Genomic DNA, 21,520 nt, shown 5'->3' with positions numbered 1-21,520 from the left:
TCCTGATTTCACAGGTTGTGAAAGGAAGTTCTCATCAAAGTTGGTAGTCTACACATACCCCATGAGACTTTATTAATGTGAGATCTCCCGCTCTAGGTTTTGGGAGAACCTGAGATTCCTGGGAAAATCTGATGTTGCTGATCCATGGACCACAACTTGAATAGAAAGGCTCTCAGGAGAGGTTAGCAAGTACTTAGTTAGGGTTTCTATTGCTGTGAAGAGACATCATGACCATGGCAACTCTGTATGTGTGTGTGTGTGTGTGTGTGTGTGTGTGTGTGTGTGCGCGCGCGTGTGCGTGCGCGCGTGTGCGTATATGTGGGTGTAAGAAAGGGTTTATTCCGGATAACAGGTTACATATTCCATCATCTAGAGAAGCCAGACCAGGAGCTCAAGGCAGGGAACTGGTTGCAGGAACTGAAGCAGAGACCATGGAGAAACATCATTTATAGGCATTCTCAGCTATCTTTCTTATGTAGCCCAGGTCTACCAGCCCAGGGATGACACCACCTACAGTGGGCTGGCTCCCCTGCACTATATCAACCATTAACCAAAGAAAAGCCTCAGACATGCCACAGCAACTCTTATAAAGGAAAACATTCAATTGGGGCTATCTTACAGCTTCAGAGGTTTAGTCCATTATCATCACGGAAGAAGTATGGCAGCATGCAGGCAGACATGGTGCTGGAGAAAGAGCTGAGAGTTCTACATCCAGATCAGCAGGCAGCAGAAAGAGACACTGGGCCTGGCTTGAGCATCTAAGACCTCAAAGCCCACCTTTAGTGACACACTTCCTCCAACAAGGCCACACCTTCTAATAGTGCCACTCCCGATGAGCCTGTGGGGACCATTTTCTTTCGGACCACCATAGCAAGCAATAGTGTAGGGTGGGAAGGACCGCAGCGGCCTTCCAAGAGAGCAGCAAGGGCTGGAAGTGATGCTCAGCGAGCACATCCTTGGCACAAATGAGGCTGGGTCCAGTTTTCAGCACTGTAAGACATAAAGATAAAAAAAAGGTAGAGTGAGAAAGCTGGAGTTGTTTGTGCTGGGTAGGAGAGACAAGGCAGAGCACATTGCCTAGAAATGGACAGGCAATCTGGGTCCTGAAGATTTGTGGTGATTTTTCAGGCAGAACAGAAGGGTTTTGGTTGTCCCAATGTAAACTATAGCTAACTCCAGCTGGAGAGTAAGGAAAGCTGAAAAAGGAGGTAAGAGAAGAGAATAGAGAGCTTACTCAGAGCTGGATGAGCAAGATTTGGCTCTGTTTGCAAGGCTAAGACTGGGAATTAACGTAGAAGTTAGCTAGTTAACTAGGAGGCATGAGGTTCAGTAGAAATATTCCATAGTACATATAAAATTGTTGGGAAATTTTCATCACAAGGTGGATTGTGCTTGGATACTCAGTATTTGCAGGTAGTAAATGCCCTTTGAAAGAGTAAGACTAAGATGAAAGGCAAATATTTAGATTTTCATTGGCTTTGGAGACACATGGAACAGGGATTGAGCCTTCCATGTTCTAGCTTGCCATGGTAAATCTTGGTTCTCAACTCGGTTGGATTGAGACATACCTAGGAGATTATAAAAGCACACATTGGGTGTGTCTGTGAAGGCATGCCTTTCCCAAGAGTATTAATAGTGGGCGAAGTTCTGTCCTGAATGTGAGCAGCAGCACCGTCACATAGGCTCAGGGCCCAGAGGAAATAAAAAGAAAGAAAGGAAAAATCTGATTAATATGACCATTCTCCCTCTATGCTTCCTGGCCACTGTGAATGTGAGCTGTTTTACTCTGTGAAAACAGACTGAAACCTCAGAAATCAGGAGCCAAAAGAAGTCTTTCCTCTCTGGATTTCAGTTGATTTTCTGGGCATTTTGTCATAGTGACAAGAAAGACTAACACATAGTTACATAGCCTTGATAAAAGTCAGCTTTCTGACCTTATTTTTCTTATCAATACAGTGAAGGTAATAAATACTGTCATCCTCTTCTGGCCTCTGTGGGTACTACACATATGTAGTACAAAGACATAAGTGCAGGCCAACTCTCATACACATAAACAAACCTTTGAAACAATCTTTTGGGGCTGGAGAGTCCACTCAATGGTCAAGAGCACTTATTAGTCTTGCAGAGTACCTTAGTTGGAGTCCCAGCATCCACATCATGGCTCATAACCATTTGTAATTCTAGTTACAGGGAATATGAGGCCCTCTTCTGACTTTTATGAGCACTGCATGTACGTGGCGCACATACATACATGCAAGCAAACATTCGTACACAGAAAATAAACCTTAAAAAAATTCTTTCAAACTTATGTGTGTCTACTGTTATCATGACAAGAATATTATACTATGCACAATTTAATACCTAAATCAATGTCATAAAAGTCTTGCTGCATTCCCTTATGATCATTTGTGAGAACAGCAGTTTCAATAGACTGAATGTTTAATAAGTTCACTGTAGTTTATTGTTCTGTTAGTCTCAGCCAATCACTTTACAGATTAAGGAGAGAGTGACCTACAGAAATTTGAACCTTTCTGATGGCCATTGAGCTGCTTTCTCAAGGAACACCATCAAGGAGTTTATAGAACTGCCCGCTGAATACAATTGTTTGTCCCTTGAAGTAGCTGTCCCATGAGTGTTGGTATTAACATGTCATTTTTGTTCTTCTTTTCAGAGCAAAATGCAAAAACTTTTTTTAAATGAAAAAAAAAATAGAGTTCTGTTTTGCGAAGTTTTACTGCATGCATAACCATCTCTTACATATCTAATTCTGCCAAATGTGACAGACAGACATGGGGGAGAGTAGAAAGGCGCTTCTGGAGTGTCTGGATTCTAATTGGAATTAGCATAGTTGTTGTTGACAGTCTCTGGAGCAGGGGTGGAACACTTGCTGCTGCGGTGTGACATGAAGTGAGAGTTTTGAAAGAGCCAAGAGTAGCTTCATCTTGTGCTGCCTTCCCATTTTGATCTTGGTAATAGGTATTCATTTGCCCCAGATCTTGGTGTGCTTCTTGGTCAAACAATTCAATTCCTTCCGATCAGATCTTCTCCCCTCTGGGAAGCCAAGATTACAACACATTCAATTTAAGCATATGAAACCTGTGCTATGGGTATGAAGCGCACAAAGAGTCAAGAGCTGTGTGGCCAAAGGATTTACAACCTTCTAGCATCCTGACTAAATAGAGATCGAGCTGCATTGAAGATCTTACCAGAATGGAGGTATGGTTAGGGCATTAGAGGAAAGGTCAGATCTACCCACGGTGCAAAGAAGGGCATAGGAGTGGCAGTGAGGGATGCATACCTATGCAGGAGAGTTCTTAGTTGAATCAGTTGGTAGCCAGTTCATTAACCGAGGAAGAAAGAGGACAACATTTCAAAGTGCTGAGATATGAAAGGGCATGGTCTGCTTTAGCAGCAACTCTAGTTTGAGTTCTGAGGAAGTGCAGAGGGGGGCATTAGCAAAGAGCAAGAAGAGAAAGTTGGCATCAGATAACGGAGCATCTTGGCATGCATGCTAAGCTTTTCAGAACATCTTGTGGGTATCTGGGAGCTATTAAGGTACCTGACTTGTACTTATAGGATGATATGTCCCAACATGTATTTTAGTAAATAATGATTCTGATTTAGCAGGAAATTGCTCCAGTGATTAAAGCATGAACTAAAAGGGCCAAGGAACAAGGAAAGGAGGTCTTTTAGAGGGCAACTAATGAAGGGCTATGATAGGCACAAAAGATGGAGGGACATGATCTGAATGGCCCATAATGGGAGGAACAGAAGAAGGACAGGCTGAAGTCCCTGGTTCAGGCAAATAAGCTAAATGGAGGGTCAGCAACACACATCCCAAGCCTAGATATGTTACAAAATTCTATGATTATTTTCTGCAATTCCAATCTGAAAAGGACAGGAATTTGGCAAAGGTAACAGGAAAGGAAGCAGTGGCAGAGGATCACAGATATTTTTCATTTCAGCCCTTGGTTCTGAACATTCTCTAGCCCACCCTCTGTGATACCACATTCCTGTTTTCTATAAAGACTTCAGGTTGCTCAAGTAAGTTTCAACAGAAGAATCTATTTGTCATTTCTATCAATTAAGCACAAAAGGTAGTATAGTTTCCAAATTACATTCAACCCTATCCATTCCCAGATGATTTTCACCATCCTGTGTCTATGTAAATAACTTTATTGTCTTTCAAAAACTAATTACGAGGCCAAACTCTTAGTCCTATTGGCCTCCATGATTTTCCTTTCGAAATTGCCCTTCCCCTGTTAAAGTCATTCAAATCATCCACCATTAGGCTACTTTTAATGCTATTCTTGGAACACTTGACTCATTCCCATATTTTCCTACAGAAATTCTCAATCAAATACTGGTCAGTAAGGACTGGTCTTTTAGTGAAGGAATGCATGGGAATCTAAATTGGGCCATTTGTATTTCCACCTCCATAGAATACTGTGTTTTAATTTTGGCTTCTCCCTCAGAGCAACTGTTTATGTATAATGTTGGATCTAGCATTCTGTGCTCAGGATATTTTTATTAGTTTTCAAAATTCCTTAAAAACTACAAATTTTTCAGATATGAGATTTTCTAATAAAACAAGAAGCAGTACCTGGCAGTCAAAAATTCTAAACTATAGGTCAAGAAACACGAGGAAAAATAAATGTACAGTAAAAAATTTCAAAATGCTTAGTGTCATGGGGAAACAAAGACTTGATAAAACAAGAAAAAAAAAAAACCTTCCTGTACCCAGGCAGTCCAGTAGTTTGAAGAGAAAACAAAACTGAGTATAAGTTCATAATGTCCCTTATATAGATGCTCAATTGTATCAACATAACATGGTATATGTGCACATGGACTACCATTCCAATAATGTAATTCCAAGCCTTCTGTCATCTTGCTCATTTCAAACCTATGGCACTACAGACACAATTAAGAGAGGTTCCCCCTCCAATCTTGATAGCAATGTAGTGTCTAAGAACAACTTTCAAAAAGAAAAACTATGGAGTTATAGACAGGTTTCTCAGGAAAACTCTAATCCAGAGTTGACACATAAGGAAAACTGGTTTTCTACATGAGATCATCTCAATGCAGTCACAGGAACAAGAGAATGCACAGGCTGACAGTTCAGTCAAGAGCTGGCAACTTGTTACCTATGGGATCATAGAATTAATCAAACTCTCTGGATGACGTTTACTAAAGTAGTAAGACACTTAGTCACAAGGATATAAAAGCTTTAAAATGTATGATTATATTAATGCATCATGGACACTAAATAAATCAGATGGAATCAGTGAAGAACACAATATTCAATAAACATTAGTTCTTTTTTCTGCTTCTAATTATAAGTTAACATTCATATTCAAAGACCTTAAAATCTTACCCTGATGAAAAGACATCTTCAGGCTGATTTCCTATAATTGAATGAAAAGTAGACATATTTCAGTCGATTATATTAGTCTATAAAATATCATAGGGTAAATCTTCTAGAGTAAAAAATCTTCTAGGGTAAATAATAACTATGGTACTGGAATATAACAAATGCATCAGGAAATCTTCACCTCGTTTGGATTTATTGAATAAAAGAATGAAAGAAATTATCAGCATTTGATACCTCAAAGTAGGTGACCATGTATACTGACAACAATTCCAACTAGTGGCAAATAGTGTCATTGCCAGAATCATTGCCTATCATAAATAAATAGCAAAGAAAGTAGTTTTCTGGAAGAACGGTACCAGGATCAATTTGAAGACAGCATAAATATTTTTTTGTTATAACACAACAAATATTCCCCAGATACACAGCTGCAGTCCTTCAGGTAGGGATGAAACAACCTATCAGAGAGAACCTGAGGCAATGATCATTGTACTTATCAATCTCCCCTAAAATTATGGAAACCTATCTGGACAAGGTTTCTCATAAAGACTTGCAAGGTATCAGAAAAGAGAGGTAAGGTGAAATCAATGCTGCCTACCCTCCCGATCTCCTCTGTGGTTAGGTTCTAATGAGCTCTTTTAGATATGGTGTAGTTCTCATACTTACCTATGATGCAATAAGGTAGAAACTCAATTGCTCTTGTCACCTTTGGACATAACTACTGGTAAGATCCCCTCCTTACGAATATATCTATTCTGCACATGGCTAAAATACAGAAGATTAAAAGTATGTACTAGGAAGGCTAGGTCAGAGAAAGTTGCTTTGGAGGTTTGTTTATTATAAAACTATCAATCCATATGTAGGTATCTACATATATATCACTTAATAACTCACTTAAGGTCTTTCTACTGGGATAGAAACCTAGTTCCCTATGGTGGTATTTTATTTGTGCTGAAATGCAATTTTATTTGTATGTTAATAAAGATGCCTGGAGATCAGAAGTAAAACCGAGCCATTAAGCAGAAGTCAGGTGGTAGTGGCACATACCCTTAATCCAATCCCATGGCAGGCAGAGTCTCTGTGTGGTCAAGGACACAGCCAAGGAGTGGTGACCTGAACCTTTAATCCCAGTACCAACCATAGAGACCTGGAGGTCTGTATAGACAGGCAGTGACAGGGAAGTCATGTGGTTGGGTTTAGAGCCAATGAGAAGGCAGAACAGAAAGGCAATAAAAAGACAAGTCACACAGGAAGAAGGTCTCTCTCTCTAGAGAAGAGACAGCAGCCAGGTACTAAGATAAGGCTGTCTTGGCTCTTCACTAGTGCTCTGATCTCTTGGACTTTTAACTCTGTATTTGGCTCTGTGTTTCTTATTTACTAAGACCATTTAGAATTTTGTCTACAGTTCTCCTTTTATATAAAATAAGAAAGACCACACATGGTGAGATCCTATTGACATTACCCTTGAGAAAGTATCTTCCCATGGAAAATGAAGACTAGAAATGTGCCCAAGTGGCAGAGCACCTGTCTTGCAAAAATAGGGTAAAAGTTAAAATGGGGTTGTGGATGGATAGTCAAGTATTCTCTGGTGTATGAGTGGCTTCATATTTACTGATAAACACTATAGATATTAACCACACACAATAAAAACAGAATTTAAATCTGGAATTAGTAGACTAGTTTCTTCTTTTTTTCCCCAAAGAAGAGGTTCATGATTTGCTTCATCTGTAGTATTCACATTCTAAAGGTTACTGCATATGGGAAAAAATCATGTGAAAGGCTTGACTACAGTTTGGAAAAGTATGACCTCTGGAGATTGCCTTTTGGCAGTCAAGGGTCAGTTTGGCAACACAAAGCAGGAAGACAAAAATAAACAAAAATAAAAATAAAAATAGGGTCATTGGAGTAGCAAATACATAGAGTACCTCCTTCTTAAAGTATGAAACCTTGAGTTCAACACCTCACAGATAAGAATATTAATTTCTAATTATACATTTAGGAACCAGACCGTTGCCATACAGTAGAGCCAGAAGTAATAACCATGTATATAAACATTTCAGTAACACTATATGATGTATTTGTTTAAATGAAAGAATTTGAATACAAAATTACCATTCTTTTAGGTTTTGTGCCACCTTTATTGAATAAGTCTCTTTTTTTCTGTCACCCCCCAAAAAACTGCCCTCAGTAAACTCACACCTGCTCCAGATCCAAGCTGACAACCCTCTTTGTTTGTGAGCCACCATTGTTGGGCAATTCTCTTTTTCCATTTCCCATCCTATTATCTCCTACTACTATCTCCAAACCTACATGCCTTGCTTGAGAAATGCAGCAGGCATGGCCACCATGTTTCCTAGCTACCTTTGCTAGCTAGGTGGCTATTTCATTTTCTCTGGAAGCCAACAATCCTATTCCAGACCCAAAGCTGTGAACCCTCAGTTGCAGGAATCCTAAATGTTATTTTAATTAAAAAAAATGGAGCCAGATATTGGGGAAAATGCTGAAAGATCAGAGAAACAAAGAAACAAGTCATAGCCAAGTCTAACCTCGCCAACTCCAGGAATCCTCTGACTGAATGCCTCTGAGTCCTCAGCTGAAAGCTCTCCAGCTGAAAAGCCTCTAGACAAAAGGTGTTCCAGCCAAAAAACCTTTAGTTCCTGTCTCCTCATGCCTTATATACCTTTCTCCACCCAGCCATCACTTCCTTCCTAGTGTTGGGATTAAAGGCATGTGACTTCCCAGTAATGGGATTAAGGGTTGGTGCCACCACTGCTTGGCTCTGTTTCTCTCCTAGACTGATTAAATCTCATGTAGTCCAAGGTGGATATAACTCACAGAGATCCAGATGGATCTCTGCCTCCCGAGTGCTAGGATTAAAGACGTGTGGCACCACTGCCTGACCTCTATATTTAATCTAGTGGCTTGTTCTGTCCTCTTATCTTCAAGCAAATTTTATTAGAGTACACAATATATCACAACCTTTTCTGGGTAAGTCACTTCTTCCCTGTTCTGCCCCCACATTTTTTGTTTGTGGCTGTCACCATACACAGAAGACTAGGTCCAGATCAATGGCTGCAATAGATATAATACTAAAAATTTCAGCATCCCAATTAGAAAGTTCAGAGAAAAACCTTACCAATATAACAAATCAAACAAAAGATAGAATATGAGAATCTAAAGAAAAAGTAGAAAATCTATAATTAATTAGCAATAATATAAAAAAAAGAAAGAAAAAAAGCCATGCTAGAAGACCAGGCAAGAAATTTGAGATACTATCAAAGGCTCAAATCTTTGAATTCTATTGGCATACATGAGGAAACAGTATTCTCAATCAATAGCATAGACAAGATTAATAGAAAGATCACAGAGGAATTCTTCATCCAAGTAAGGAAATATATACACACACTGATACAAGAATCAAACAAAACCCAACCAGACAAGATCAGAAAAAGAAAACTCCAAAGCATATGATAGTAACACCACCAAATATACAAGACTAGGAAAAATATTGAAAGCTTAAGAAAAGAAAGTATACAAGTCATTTAGAAATGAACATGCCCAGGGCAACAGCTGAATTATTAAATAAAACTCTGAAAAGCAGAAGAGCCTGAAGCAATGAACTTCAAATACTACAAGGCCATGCATGTCAACCAGGACTCATGTGCCCAGTGAATCTGTCTGCCATAGCTGAAGAGGAAACACTTCCATGATACAAGCAGCCTGAAACAGTCATAGCAAATAATAAATTCTAAACAGACTACTAAATGTAATACTTCTAACTGAAGAGAGGAGTAAGTACAAGAGGAGACTTTTAGAAAGAAAACAAGCAAAGCTATAATTTAAGGAAATACAAAGGGCATCTAACAACACAAAACAACAGGAAAATAAAACACTGCAATCTAGGTACAACTTCCAATAACGAATCCAGATATCAATGGCCTCAACACTCCAGTCAAAAGACAAAGGCTACCTAGACAAATTAAGAAACAAAATCCAACTATCTATTGTCTATGAAAAGTCCCATCTTAGTTTAAAAGTCAAGCACCCTCTTACAATGAATGGGTGCAAAATGTATTCTCAAAATGTATTCTAAGCAAACATTGTCAGGAAGCAAGCAGGTGTCGGCATACCTGAAAAATCATTTTCAAACTAAAATGAAGCAGAAGAGACAAAGATGTGCACTTCATACTAATTAAAGTGTCAAAAAATACAAAATAGAATACTTACACACACACACACACACACACACACACACACACATATATATATATATATGCAGGTGCACCCAACTTCACAAGAAACCTAATGGAACAAAAGGCACAGATCAACACAGACGCAATAACATTATGTGATTGCAAACACCGATTTTTCCAATTGATTGGTCATCCAGCCCAAATACATACAATCTCAGAATTAAATGACTTCTTCCTTCAATTGACCTAACCAACAATTAAATATTCCACCTCAACACCAAAGAACATATATTCCACTCAGCAGCACAAAGAGGCTTCTCTTAAATAGAGCATATGCCTAGAGACAAAGGAAACTTTAAGAAATACGGAAAATTGAAATAATGCCATGTACAGTATGCAACCCTTGAGTCATAAAAGTTAAAATTGACAGCAAAATAAACTCCAGTATGCATATAAACAAATAAATGACCTAATGATCCAAGTCAAGAATTTGAAGAAAAACAAACAAGAACAAACCAAACCCCCAAACAGTAGATAGTAAGAAATAATAAAAAGTAAATGAATTAAATAGAAAAAAGAAAACTGTACAAAGAACTAATGAATCTAATAGCTATTTTTCTGAGAAGATAAAGATGACCCACTGACTCCTTCATCAAGATTCTCTTGAGTCCCACACCAGAATGTAGACATGAAGCAGAGATCAGCAGAGTCTAGGGATCCCAGTCTGAGCTAGCTCAGGGAACATCACAGAACAGGCAGAGGGAAAGACTGCAAACATCAGGAAGTCTGCTGTGAAACAGTCTCTCATGGAAATGGCTACATTAACAAGATCTGAACAGAGACAATATCAATAGACATGCTAAGGAAGAAGTAGGGAGGAATCTCCGAGGGCCATGCTCCTGGACAAGGAATTGCAGGAAACTAATGACTGCTGAGATAGGGATAGTGAGTCTCTCTCAGACAGGAACCCCTAATTGCTTGACTGATGAAATTGTAGTCAGCACTGAAACCATGTAACTACAAACAAGAAAACTGAACTCAGTAGGTTGTAGTTACACATTTGTGTCTCTGTGTGTGAATGAGTGCATTGAAGAGTAATTATAAGGGAAGAAGAGACTATCAATTTGAGACCTGCAGGGACATGGAAGAAGCGGGAGTGTGGGGAGAGTGCTGGAGGGAAGAAAGGGAAGTGGGAAAGTGATCTAATTGTACTTTAGTTAAAATCTATAGAAAAGAAAACATTCCTTTAATAACATACACAGGAAAGGAAATCATAAAAGGATTGAATATTGTGTCTTGTTTAGCCATACAAATCATGTTTTCTATGATATGTATAACAAAGTAATTGTGTTCACTTACTGCAATGCATTCATTTTTACTGTGAGAAAATAATGTGTTTTTTTTTTTTTATAATGTGTGTGGGTAGCTAAGAAGACAACTTAGAAGTTAACAGCATGCTTTGCTCTTCAAGAGGACCTGTGTTCTGCTCTCAGAACCTATGTGGTATTTTACAATCACCTGTAACTCCAGTTCCAAAGAATACAACACCATCTTCTCTCTCCCACAAGCACCAGACATGAACATGGTGCACATGCCTGGTGTACATGCAGGCAAAAGCACTCACACATGAAATAAAATAAACAAATAAAATGAATTACAATACAGTGTAGTGGAACTATTAATGAAGTAGACACTATGTCAACATTTTTAGAAAAAAAAATGTATGAAGTACACTAAAATGTGCTGTGGGCTGGGGAGAGGCTGGCATCTCATCACAGTATGGTAATTTAAAAAATATTTTTACATGCAAGTATGTAATTCTGGTGCAAAACTGAGAAACTTTTTAACCAAGCAGTTTCATACAACTAATTTCTTAAACAATTCAGCCGCCAATAGGCACTTGGTTTTTAAAACTGCCTAGGAGGAGCTGGAGAGAGGAATGTAAAGGAGGAAAGGATATTAATTCTATCATAATTTAAATGCATTTTAAAAATAAAAACTGCTCTTTGCGAGTGAAGGGGAAGGGGAACACTCATCCACTCACCCAAAGGTAAGGGCATACAAACATATAACCACTATGGAAATCTGTTTGGCCATTATTCAAGAAGCTGGTTATGGATCTACCTCAAGATCCAGCTACACCATTCTTGGGTATATACCCAGATAATATCTAATTACAGAGAATTGAAAAATTCTAAATGCAACATTTTTAATCTAAAGAAGGGCTACAGAGAAGGAAACTTCAAGAGACTTATGTGTGAAGGTATTTTGTTGTCTCCAGAGAAGTAAGTCGTGCTGAATAATCACCATTTTTCTGCCAAGTATGGAAATGGTGGTAAACAACGTTATTATTTTAATATGGGTGGAAAACCATTTATCAATATATTAAATATTTAAAATATTTCAAAGACAATACAAGATTCCATCAAGTCATCTGGACATACCCTTCAAATTTATTAGTTCTAAAAGATTTTACAAAGTGTCTCATTTTAGAAGGAAAGAACAGTGTGAGATGGTGTAGATTTACTATGGTTCAAATCATCTGGATTAACTTGACAGGATGGAAAATGCCCTAATATAGGAAGGAGTCCTAAGTATTCTTGCTCTGGGAAAGTGTTTCCTTAGGCTCCAACTTAAGTTTCCAAAACTCAGGATTTCCCTACTTTAGTTTAAAAGTTTGCTATGAAAATTTCACCACCTAAAAACAGGCACAGAAATAGCAAAGCAGTATCTAACTTGCTTCTCAGTCTTGATCTGATTAGAATCCTAAATGAAAGTACTCTGTAATTCATGAATGGACCTATTATCAAATGCTACAGAATTCAGAATTTGATATTACTGAAATAAAGAGTAAGCCCATGGTGAGAACACTAATGAATTCCAAGACATAGGTTGCTCTATTGCTGGTCTTCCTTTAGCCAAGAAGGAAACAATGATCTGAGTTTTGTCATAATGATCCTGAATCGCCATGCTTACCATCAACCTACATGGAAGACAAAAATCATTTTTTATACATGTTATAAGTATACTCATGGGCTGTGATGGGGCTTAAATACTGAATACAGTTAATATAATTTAGATTCACAGAATTGTATTCCGTGTCTTCCTTCTGAGGCAGAGTTGTGAAATATCCTGAAATCTTGAGGTAAAGATTCAAGTATCTTGAAAAATGTTCCTTTTCACAGAAAAAGCACTTAGTGGGCCAATCACTTTCTGTCATCTTCCCTGGGAAAGGCGCTAGAGGTCTGTCACAAACACAGATTGTGCTACAGAGGATGATACAAAGGAACCCTTGCCTACAGATTACTATGAAAGAAAGCAAGCTCTGGCCTCTTTCTGCAAGTGCTTGGATTCATGGGATAATTTAGTATATCTGCAAACCCATTTGATGGCTGAAAAGAGAGACTCCTCCAAAGTATCGTGCCATGATGGTCTTCTAGGATACTGGAGTGCTTTGAATAAGTGATAAGGTTCAGATGCCTAGCAACAGCTTTGGAGAAATCTTAAGAGTTTTAGCTGCCAGAGAACACTGTTATATTAGGAGAAAATTTGAATTTTCAAGCACATAGTTGAATTTTCAACTACCCTTTCCTCATGGCTCCATAACTATTATGATAAAGATACAGATCAGTAGGTACAACCTGATAATCAAGTTTATTTAACACTGGACTAAAAGACAGGTGTAATCACATTAAATCCCCATGAATAAATGCTTCCTAAGTTTTCCTCATGTATGCCATATCTATCTGATATATGTAGGAATTTTTACTTTCTTGGACTGAGGGAGCATGTTAGATTGTTGAGCATTCAGGTAATAAGTTCGATGAAATATTTGGAAGATAAGTGTGAAGATTTTCTATCAAACTACAAATGTTTAGATTCAAAGAAGTAACTCAAAAACTAAAATTCTGTGCCATGCATTGCTTTATTTTTGGAACGACCAGAGCATGCTGGGATCTTGAAAGATAAAGATATTAAGGCTTCCAAAAGAGAGTTTAGCCATGAAGTTGAGTGGTAAAATAAACGCCTCATACATTCAAGCCCCTGAGTGTGATTCTCAGCATCATCATAGATCAGTCTTGAGATTAAGACTCTTGCACACCCGTTGCTATTCTGACCAATCTATCCCTTTGCTTGTCTCATGGCAAGTGGAGTTGACTAAAATGCTTCCATTCCAAAAGCATTTAAATAATGAAGTCACGCTTGGTTAAAATACAACATTGGTAAATATTTCATGTCTAAATTTAGTTTCAATTAGCGTTTTAACTTCTGGACTTACGTTTTGCGTTTCCCCATAATGGCATAATAAAGAGCACTCCATCCAAATGTGTCCTTTAACTGGTGATCAACACCTTTCTTCAGTAAAATTTCAACCATAATTTCACAATCCCATCTAACAGCATACATGAGTGTTGTTCTAGAATGACAGAGGCAATTCAATTACTTAAATGGTGAACTGTATACATTTTACCATCTAAGTATAAGGCCTTTGTGTGTAGAATGGACCATTAACTAAGTAGCCTTAAGCATCCTGAAAGCAGAGTTCAGATTCCTAAAATATGTCCAAGGCTAAAACTAGAAAACAAGCAGAAAACTTCTTAGCCCACTATGATACTTTATAGAGTAGAATTTGTATTTTAAATTGTTTATGGTGAATAACTGTTTGGAGAAAATTGACCAGAAGTACAGAAAGCTTTATATGAAAAAGAACACCATTTCCTTCCTATTCTATTAAAATACAATTCACTGTTAAATATGGAATCGCAATTTGCGTAAAATGATAGTAATAATGTTATCAAATAATTTTAATGTTAAAAATGAATGTTTTCAATTCCTGATACTAATATCATGCCATATATGTAAGTTTACAACTACCATTCATGTATCATCCTTCTCTGCACACCACCAAAAGTATTTGAAGATTAAAGGGTGTTCACAAGGTTGTGTGATTGCAAACTTGAAAACACTGGAACTGACACTGTAAATGTACAATCTAATATAAATGCTATCAACTCATAGAAGATCATATGGCAGTCAAAATAAAAATCAAAATAAAAACCTCTCATTATGAAAGGGAATATGAACCTGACTATCGTTCTTTGGCATAACCATTTCATGTAATAGATATTTTTAGATATGTAACTGATGTTTTATTGACTTTTTCTAATCTAGTCCCATAACACATTTGAAATGAATGATTTTTACTATTCTAGACTATTTTCAACACAAGTAGTGTTTTAAAAATGCGAAGTGTAGTACCTTAGATATTGATCAGATACGTGAAGATTCGCACCGTGTGTGATTAGGTATGCTGCCATGCGGGGTTTCCTTTCTCGGAGTGCTAGCAGCAGAGGGGTCAACCCATCCTGTAATGATATCAATTAATCATTCACAATACCGCATATTTCACAACTGAACTGAAAATCATATATGTAGCCCTGTGATCGTAATGTTTACCATAGACTTGACCGCAGTAGTCTTTTCCTTATTAGCCTAATGCACCTGCTAACGATCCTCAAGATTGCAATGTTCTAACCATGGCTACGGTTGTCACAAAGTCCTCTAGTCCATTACAGAACTCATGTGACACCCATGGACCTGTGGTTCCTGTCACAGAAGTTGTCATGGTACTTTGAAGCCATGGCACTCTCCCCTCAGAGTTTATCTGAAGAGACACACAGCGACACACAGTGGCAAAGGTGTTAGATCCTAAGTTGCATGGATGAGCAAAATTGTCTTTTCCATGTCAGAAATTCTCCTGTATTTCAAAAGACAGTTATGTGGCAGATGTAGCATTTTCCAACAGAAAAATTCAATTAAGGACGATGACAAAACTATGGAATTGTCCAGTATTTAAAACCTGATTTCTGAAGTACTGTTTGGCAAATCTTCTGTGGGGCAAATATCAGTCAGCAACAGCAGAAGTTGTTTCACAGGCACAATTCTCAGAGTCTGCCTCTTGCTCAGAACAGGTCACCAAAGAAATGACCTCAAAATGAGTAAGATCTCAAAGAATCTTTTTTTTTTTTTTTTTTCTCACAAAGATCCGCCTGTCTCTGCCTCCCAGTGCTGGAATTAAAGGCGTGTGCCACCACCGCCCAACTCAAAGAATCTTTGATTGCTTACCTTGAAATGTATTCTGTCCTGTTACAAGTTGAAAACGGTCTTAGTGTTTAGAAAATCCAGTACATTTTTAAAATGTTTTTTATTTATATTATCTTTAGACAATTTCCTACACGAGATCTGTATTTACATAGTTTCTACACCCTCACTCCTCCAACTCCCCCTAACTCCCTCTGAAATTCAGGACCTGTTTTTTATTACTGTCACACACATGTGTATTATGTACAACCTACTGGTTCCATGTAATGTGAGCAGACTCTCTTTTTTATGTCTCTGCCTCTCCTTTTCTCTTTCCCTCCCCCTCTGTCTCTCTCTTCCTGTATGTGTGTTGGTTTGTGTGTGTGTGTGTGTGTGTGTGTGTCCATGTGTAAGTGTGTGTGTTTAAGCATGGCCACTGTGGTTGGATAAACTATTGAGGAGTTTAGAGTGTCTCCCTGGAGAAAATTGAATTCTACTCTCAGCAGTTATGGATAATGGGCAACTCTTGATTTACGAGTGTAGTTTTGAAGTTTCCCCTATCAAGTGTTTGCAGGTCAACTGGTGTTTTCCTTGTGCACGTCTTCTTTAGGCAACCATATTATTGAGATTTCGTAGATGAATTATCCCTTTTGTATCTAGAAGACACTTTTCTGCAACAGTCATCCTGGTCACTGGAACTCAGAGTTTTTTTTTTTTGTTTGTTTGTTTTTTCAGAACTTTCTTTCTCAGGGTCACCCGAAACTTAAGTGTGGGTGTTGTATTGTAGATGTAGGATTGTGGTAGGCACCCATGGTCCTTTGGTCTTTGCATTTTCACTAGTTGTGGATCTCTGTTATACTCTGTATTTGCTGCATTTTAATCATCATTGCATCTAAGTCCAATTTACTGAGTGACTGTACTGTACTATAGCTAGTGCATACAGATCTGTGTAATGGAAGTTTTAGAGATGGGCAAGGCATTGCTTTCTTTCTGGTTTATATTTTCCTTAGAAAACAACCTAAGCAGGAATCAAAATAGAGCAATAATTTAAAAGTATTTTAAACATTAGAATTCAGAAATGAAGACACAACCGTAATCCCATCAATAGAGTGCAGGGTATTATTGCAGGAAGATCGTGACTTCTAGGAGAGTCTGGGCTACGTAGTGAAACCCTATCTAAAAAATTAATATTGGAAGTCTATGGTGATTTTAGGATCATCAATATCAGTGAGATTAAAACGATGTATTGTAATTTACATGAAGTTATGCAACAAGGGGTGAAAAAGCCTTGCCCAACTGCACAGCTAACAAAATACACAGTGCCAGGCAGGTAAAAATTCCCTAGACTTTTTGGGAGTTCCAGACATTTCCCAAACAATATGAGCTACTGCTAGTGCTCTTGGTTGCCTCCAGTCACTTAAGTGTAAGATCTTGCTACAAAAGACACCAAATCCTTTGGAGAAAAGACTAGCAGGAATAAAGCTGGAACTAACCCAGTGATTCCTACCCAAGTACTAGCTTCCTGTGGTGCTCTGCAAACTGCCAAGGGAGAAAAGGAATCTTCAGACATCCTAAATTTATATCAAACACTAAGAAATAAGGCTAGTAGACTGAAACACCTGTATCGGCAAAGCAGGTGAAATGGGGGAATACAGCTCTGGTTTGTTAGCAAATAAAACACACTTGGAGGTTGGATTGTGGAAGTACCTCCTGCAGGGAACCATTCCATCATAGGGGCTCAAAAGCAAAATGATTTGATTTGTTATAGTCAGGATGAAGGATAGTTTTAAAAATTCTCCTAGAGATTGAGCGTGCACTGCATTCCTGGAGAAAACGGAGGTTATGAATGGACTGCGCTGTTCCATAGCCCTTGGGATTGTTTACTAAAATTTTAATCTCTGCTGCATGCATACTAATGGATGTGTGGAAATCAAGTGCTTGTAGTGCAATGTACCATGCTTCAGTTGCAAATATTCCGTCTGTGATAGCAGTTGGAAGGTGAAGTGTCACCCACAGCCTGAAGTGATTTATATCCCAGCACAGCTTGTCAATATTTTGGGTAGGTGTTGAAGCTTTTGGAATTGGATATTTGACGGGTGTGATATTGGTATGTAGGCAGTTTAGGGGTACACCTATTCTGAGTTTTTCAAGAGGCCATTGATTCTGTTTCTGTGGAGATATGAGGAGGAAGGAAGGATTACAAGTTCCTGATACCACAGACAAAGCTATACCCAGCTGCCTATAGGAAGTTATCTTGATGGCTAACCAATGAAGAGAACCCAGCCCCTGGTGGGTGGCACCACAGCCTTGTTTCAGAACATGGCTGTGTAAGACTTTACAGAGATAGCTGCAGAGTAAGCAAACAGGCATCCTGGACTCATTCATTTCTCCCGCTCTTGAGGATAGATGATATGTCAACAGCTTTCTCAAGATCCTGATTCTGTGCTTTGCCCAGTAATACACAGTAACTTGGAAATGTAAGTCAAATAATCCTTTTAGTCCATTATCTATTTTTATAAATATTTTCCATGGCTCCATAAAAGTAAGCTAAATTCTCTAATACTGATTTCAATAAATTAACATTTACTTCTCCCCCTTTGGAAATAATTTTGAGAGCTATATTCAATGCAATTTAATCGTATTCACCCCTTCCCTTTCACTACTTTCCAAATGCACCCCTCTTCTGTACCCACCCATCTTTCTAACCTTATTGATATAAACCTCCTCTCAAGTCTCTGGGGTCACTGTAGAAGATCAGGTTAAAGCTTGTAAGAGCCAGGTCCACTGGATGACCAAAAGCAAAGAGTGTCTCATGGGCACACCAGCGTAGATGTTCATATGACATCACAGTCACCGTGAAAACATTCAGAAGACCGTTGGATGCTCAAGTGACACAAAATGTCATTATGCAAGCAGGAATTTAGCATGAAGTTCTGCTCTGAGCTGAGAACTTCTTGACAGTTATAGCTGCTAGGACTGGATAGTCCTTTTCATTTAAAGGTGTGGCCTGGGTGGACTGAGCATGCTCCAGGAGATGGTCACATACCCAAGAGTATGTGGGCAGCACGAATTGGACTCAATGGGGGTAAAAAACAAACTATAACAACACATCAATACTTAGATGGATACCGATCAAGTTATTTCAAAGTGCCAGTCAAGTAATACTTCAACTTCTAAACGTGAAAAAAATTGGACCAAGATATGACAACTGTTAAAGCATATAGTTTTCAAATACTTGGGAATTCAATTTAGAAAATCTTTACCTTTGTAGTATCTTCAATGTTTCCCCCAAATTCAAGAAGACTGCTGGCAATATCTGGCCTGTCTACATACACTGCATGGTGGATCACTGCTTCTCCGTTGCAGTCTTTGATATTGGGATCTGCTCCATGATCAAGTAGGACAGACACGATCTCTGTCTCCCAGCTCTGTACAGCCTGTGGATATCGTTACCAGGAAAACACTGTCAATTTAAAGAACACACAAGAAACTTCCCCCAGCTTTCACCATGATTTATATTTAAGTGACTTTAATTTTACTTTCATTCTAAACACTTAGATCAACTTAATTACTGAAATTGAAGTCTTTGAAATACCTTCATTAGTGGTGTGGACATTTGATTATCAAGGGCATTTATCTCACAGTCCTTAAATATCAGAAAACGAACCAGATCGATATGCCCATAGAAGCACGCAAAGTGGAGCGCAGTTCTGTGGGAATGAGAGACATTTTGAAGGAAAACTGTAAGGCACTATTATCAACATACACAATCACTCTGGCATTTATAAATATTATATAGTATGTAAGTCCATAGACACATAAAAAATATTTAACTTCATTCAAAATTTATTTTTATTTGCTCTTATAATTTACTGTATTTAAAAATTTATTGCAACTATCATTTATCCCAGTGTGAATAATACACACAGCTGTTGCAGCCTAGATAAGTGCTCTATTAGTGAACTACGTAGTAAAGAGCAGCCTATTTGAACAAAAAGAACATGACTATTGGGTGAACTCAGTTTCAGTTTAAATTCTACTCTAGACACTACCATCAACCAACTACATCTCAGCCTTCCTGTGTTGTGAATTCTTGTCCAGAAAATGGGTGTTAAAAGGAATACTTCTATCAAATTAGGATGACTCAATTAGATTCTTTGCAACTATTAGAAAATATTCTTCAACAACAACTTAACAATCTTTTCGGTATTTAAGTTATGAATGTTAACACTATAATAAACATATTTCAAGTCAATGTTAGTTCCATTATCTCTATTTTGTAAATATATTAAGGAGTATAAATTTTAGAGTCTAAGGACATCTCTTCAAAACTTGAGACAAGTTCTACAATAAATTTATGCTTCTGCTGCCTCAGCCTGCAAAGAGCTGGGATTGTAGATATGACACACCACTGAGCTTGAGATTTGGTTTTTCACACATTTTAACTCAGCTAAAATTGAAATGTCACTTATAATTCATAATGTACAACAGTGACTGCCAAAACTTAAAGGCAATTCTTAATACATAAGATAGCATGTCATTTTGCCATGCATGATGTCTCTACTAAGTGAAACGTGATATATAATGTGATATACATATACATACATATACACATATCCATATATATAAAACATTTCTAGACTTTTACTGGATTTTTTAAAGAAAGTTACGAAATGTTCTATTGACAAAAACTGAAAATTATCAACAGCAAAATCTAAATGCACAGCAAACTTGGCTTTGATTTTTAAGGAACTTTAGTTCAAAGGAAGTAAGTATGGAACTTCAAGTCAAATACATAAGAATGCCCATTTTTGATAATAGTTAAATTCATAACATACAGAGAAATTAGATGTATGCTATGCCTAACGTCAGTATCTAATATCAATTTCATGAGGGAGATTTAGTACACTGTGGGCCACCTCGAGTAAACCCAAAATTGGGAAAACAAGACAGTTTGTTGATTTGTAAATCATGAAATTCACAGCAAGTTCCATTCACCTCTATCAGAAGTAAGTAAAGATGTCAGAAGTAACTTTCAGAGAACTTGGAGCTTGTCAGCACATTGTGTTATTAAAATGGTGGCTGATCAAGGCCGCACTGAATAAACTTTCAGAAACAGATGACGTAATGAGTGAAGGAACTTAAAAGAAATTTACAGAGATGGGAGAGTGATATCCCCAGGAAACTAGTGAGAAACAACAAGAAAATGAAGGAGTAGCAGGAAGAGGAGCACACAACCATCTATCAAGTTTAGATTATTTCTGTTATTTTCAGTGAGGAATATGTTAGTACACACAGATAAAAGATCCATATTCAATGTTTTTGGGTGATTTTAGGTGAGAGGAAGACTATTGTGAGGAACACTACTCTTGATCTCTGTAGTTTCTACAGTTTACACAACATTGTGTTTATTAGGTACATTGAAATTAAATCCCATTACTTTATAGTTTGTTCAATTATTCTATTGTGTATTCGATGCTCCATAAGAAAATGCTCCATAGGGGAATTACGGGGTGACAGTAAACCTGCTGAGCTTTGGTCTTATGGTTCTCCTGCTCCAGAAGAAGATCTGGACACTGGACCTGTGTGATCACGGGTACCAAGGAGACTGTAGTCCAGAAAGCACAGCTGGTCTCTCCTCACTCCTGTTGCCCTCAACAGAGCTAGGAAAAGTAGGCTTCTCCCATCACTCGATTTCCTCAAGGCCCCTCATCCTTAGCTTCCAAGTGTTCTTACCGTTTCCCTTCATCCTCATCGTTCACATGAAATTGCTTCTTCCCGAGGAGATGCACCACCACTTTGAGCTTTCCCATGCATACTGCCTCATGAAATTCGTTTTCAGGGTCATAAGGCTGGCAGTACCTGTCTTCAGTTCCAC

At 38.0% G+C, this 21,520-nt stretch overlaps 2 protein-coding genes across 2 annotated transcripts in view; one reads left to right on the top strand and one right to left on the bottom strand.

The window, feature by feature from the left end:
* LOC131912910 (LHFPL tetraspan subfamily member 6 protein-like) overlaps nucleotides 1–21,520 on the top strand; it is a 153,679-nt gene that overhangs the window by 26,781 nt on the left and 105,378 nt on the right. The window lies entirely within an intron of this gene.
* Nucleotides 13,841–21,520, bottom strand: part of LOC131912328 (FRAS1-related extracellular matrix protein 2-like) — a 38,067-nt gene continuing 30,387 nt past the window's right edge. Inside the window, exons 14-16 of the mRNA XM_059264651.1 lie at nucleotides 19,238–19,352; nucleotides 18,906–19,079; nucleotides 13,841–13,978 (exon numbers count right to left, since the gene is read on the bottom strand). Coding sequence (XP_059120634.1) covers nucleotides 19,297–19,352 — 56 coding nt within the window. The 3' untranslated portion in view covers nucleotides 13,841–13,978; nucleotides 18,906–19,079; nucleotides 19,238–19,296. The remainder of the gene's footprint in view (nucleotides 13,979–18,905; nucleotides 19,080–19,237; nucleotides 19,353–21,520) is intronic.

This window comes from Peromyscus eremicus, chromosome 6, assembly GCF_949786415.1.
Source record: "Peromyscus eremicus chromosome 6, PerEre_H2_v1, whole genome shotgun sequence".
Lineage (NCBI taxonomy): Eukaryota > Metazoa > Chordata > Mammalia > Rodentia > Cricetidae > Peromyscus > Peromyscus eremicus.
The sequence above is the reverse complement of the archived record's forward strand: the minus strand, read 5'-3'. Positions and strand labels throughout refer to the sequence as shown.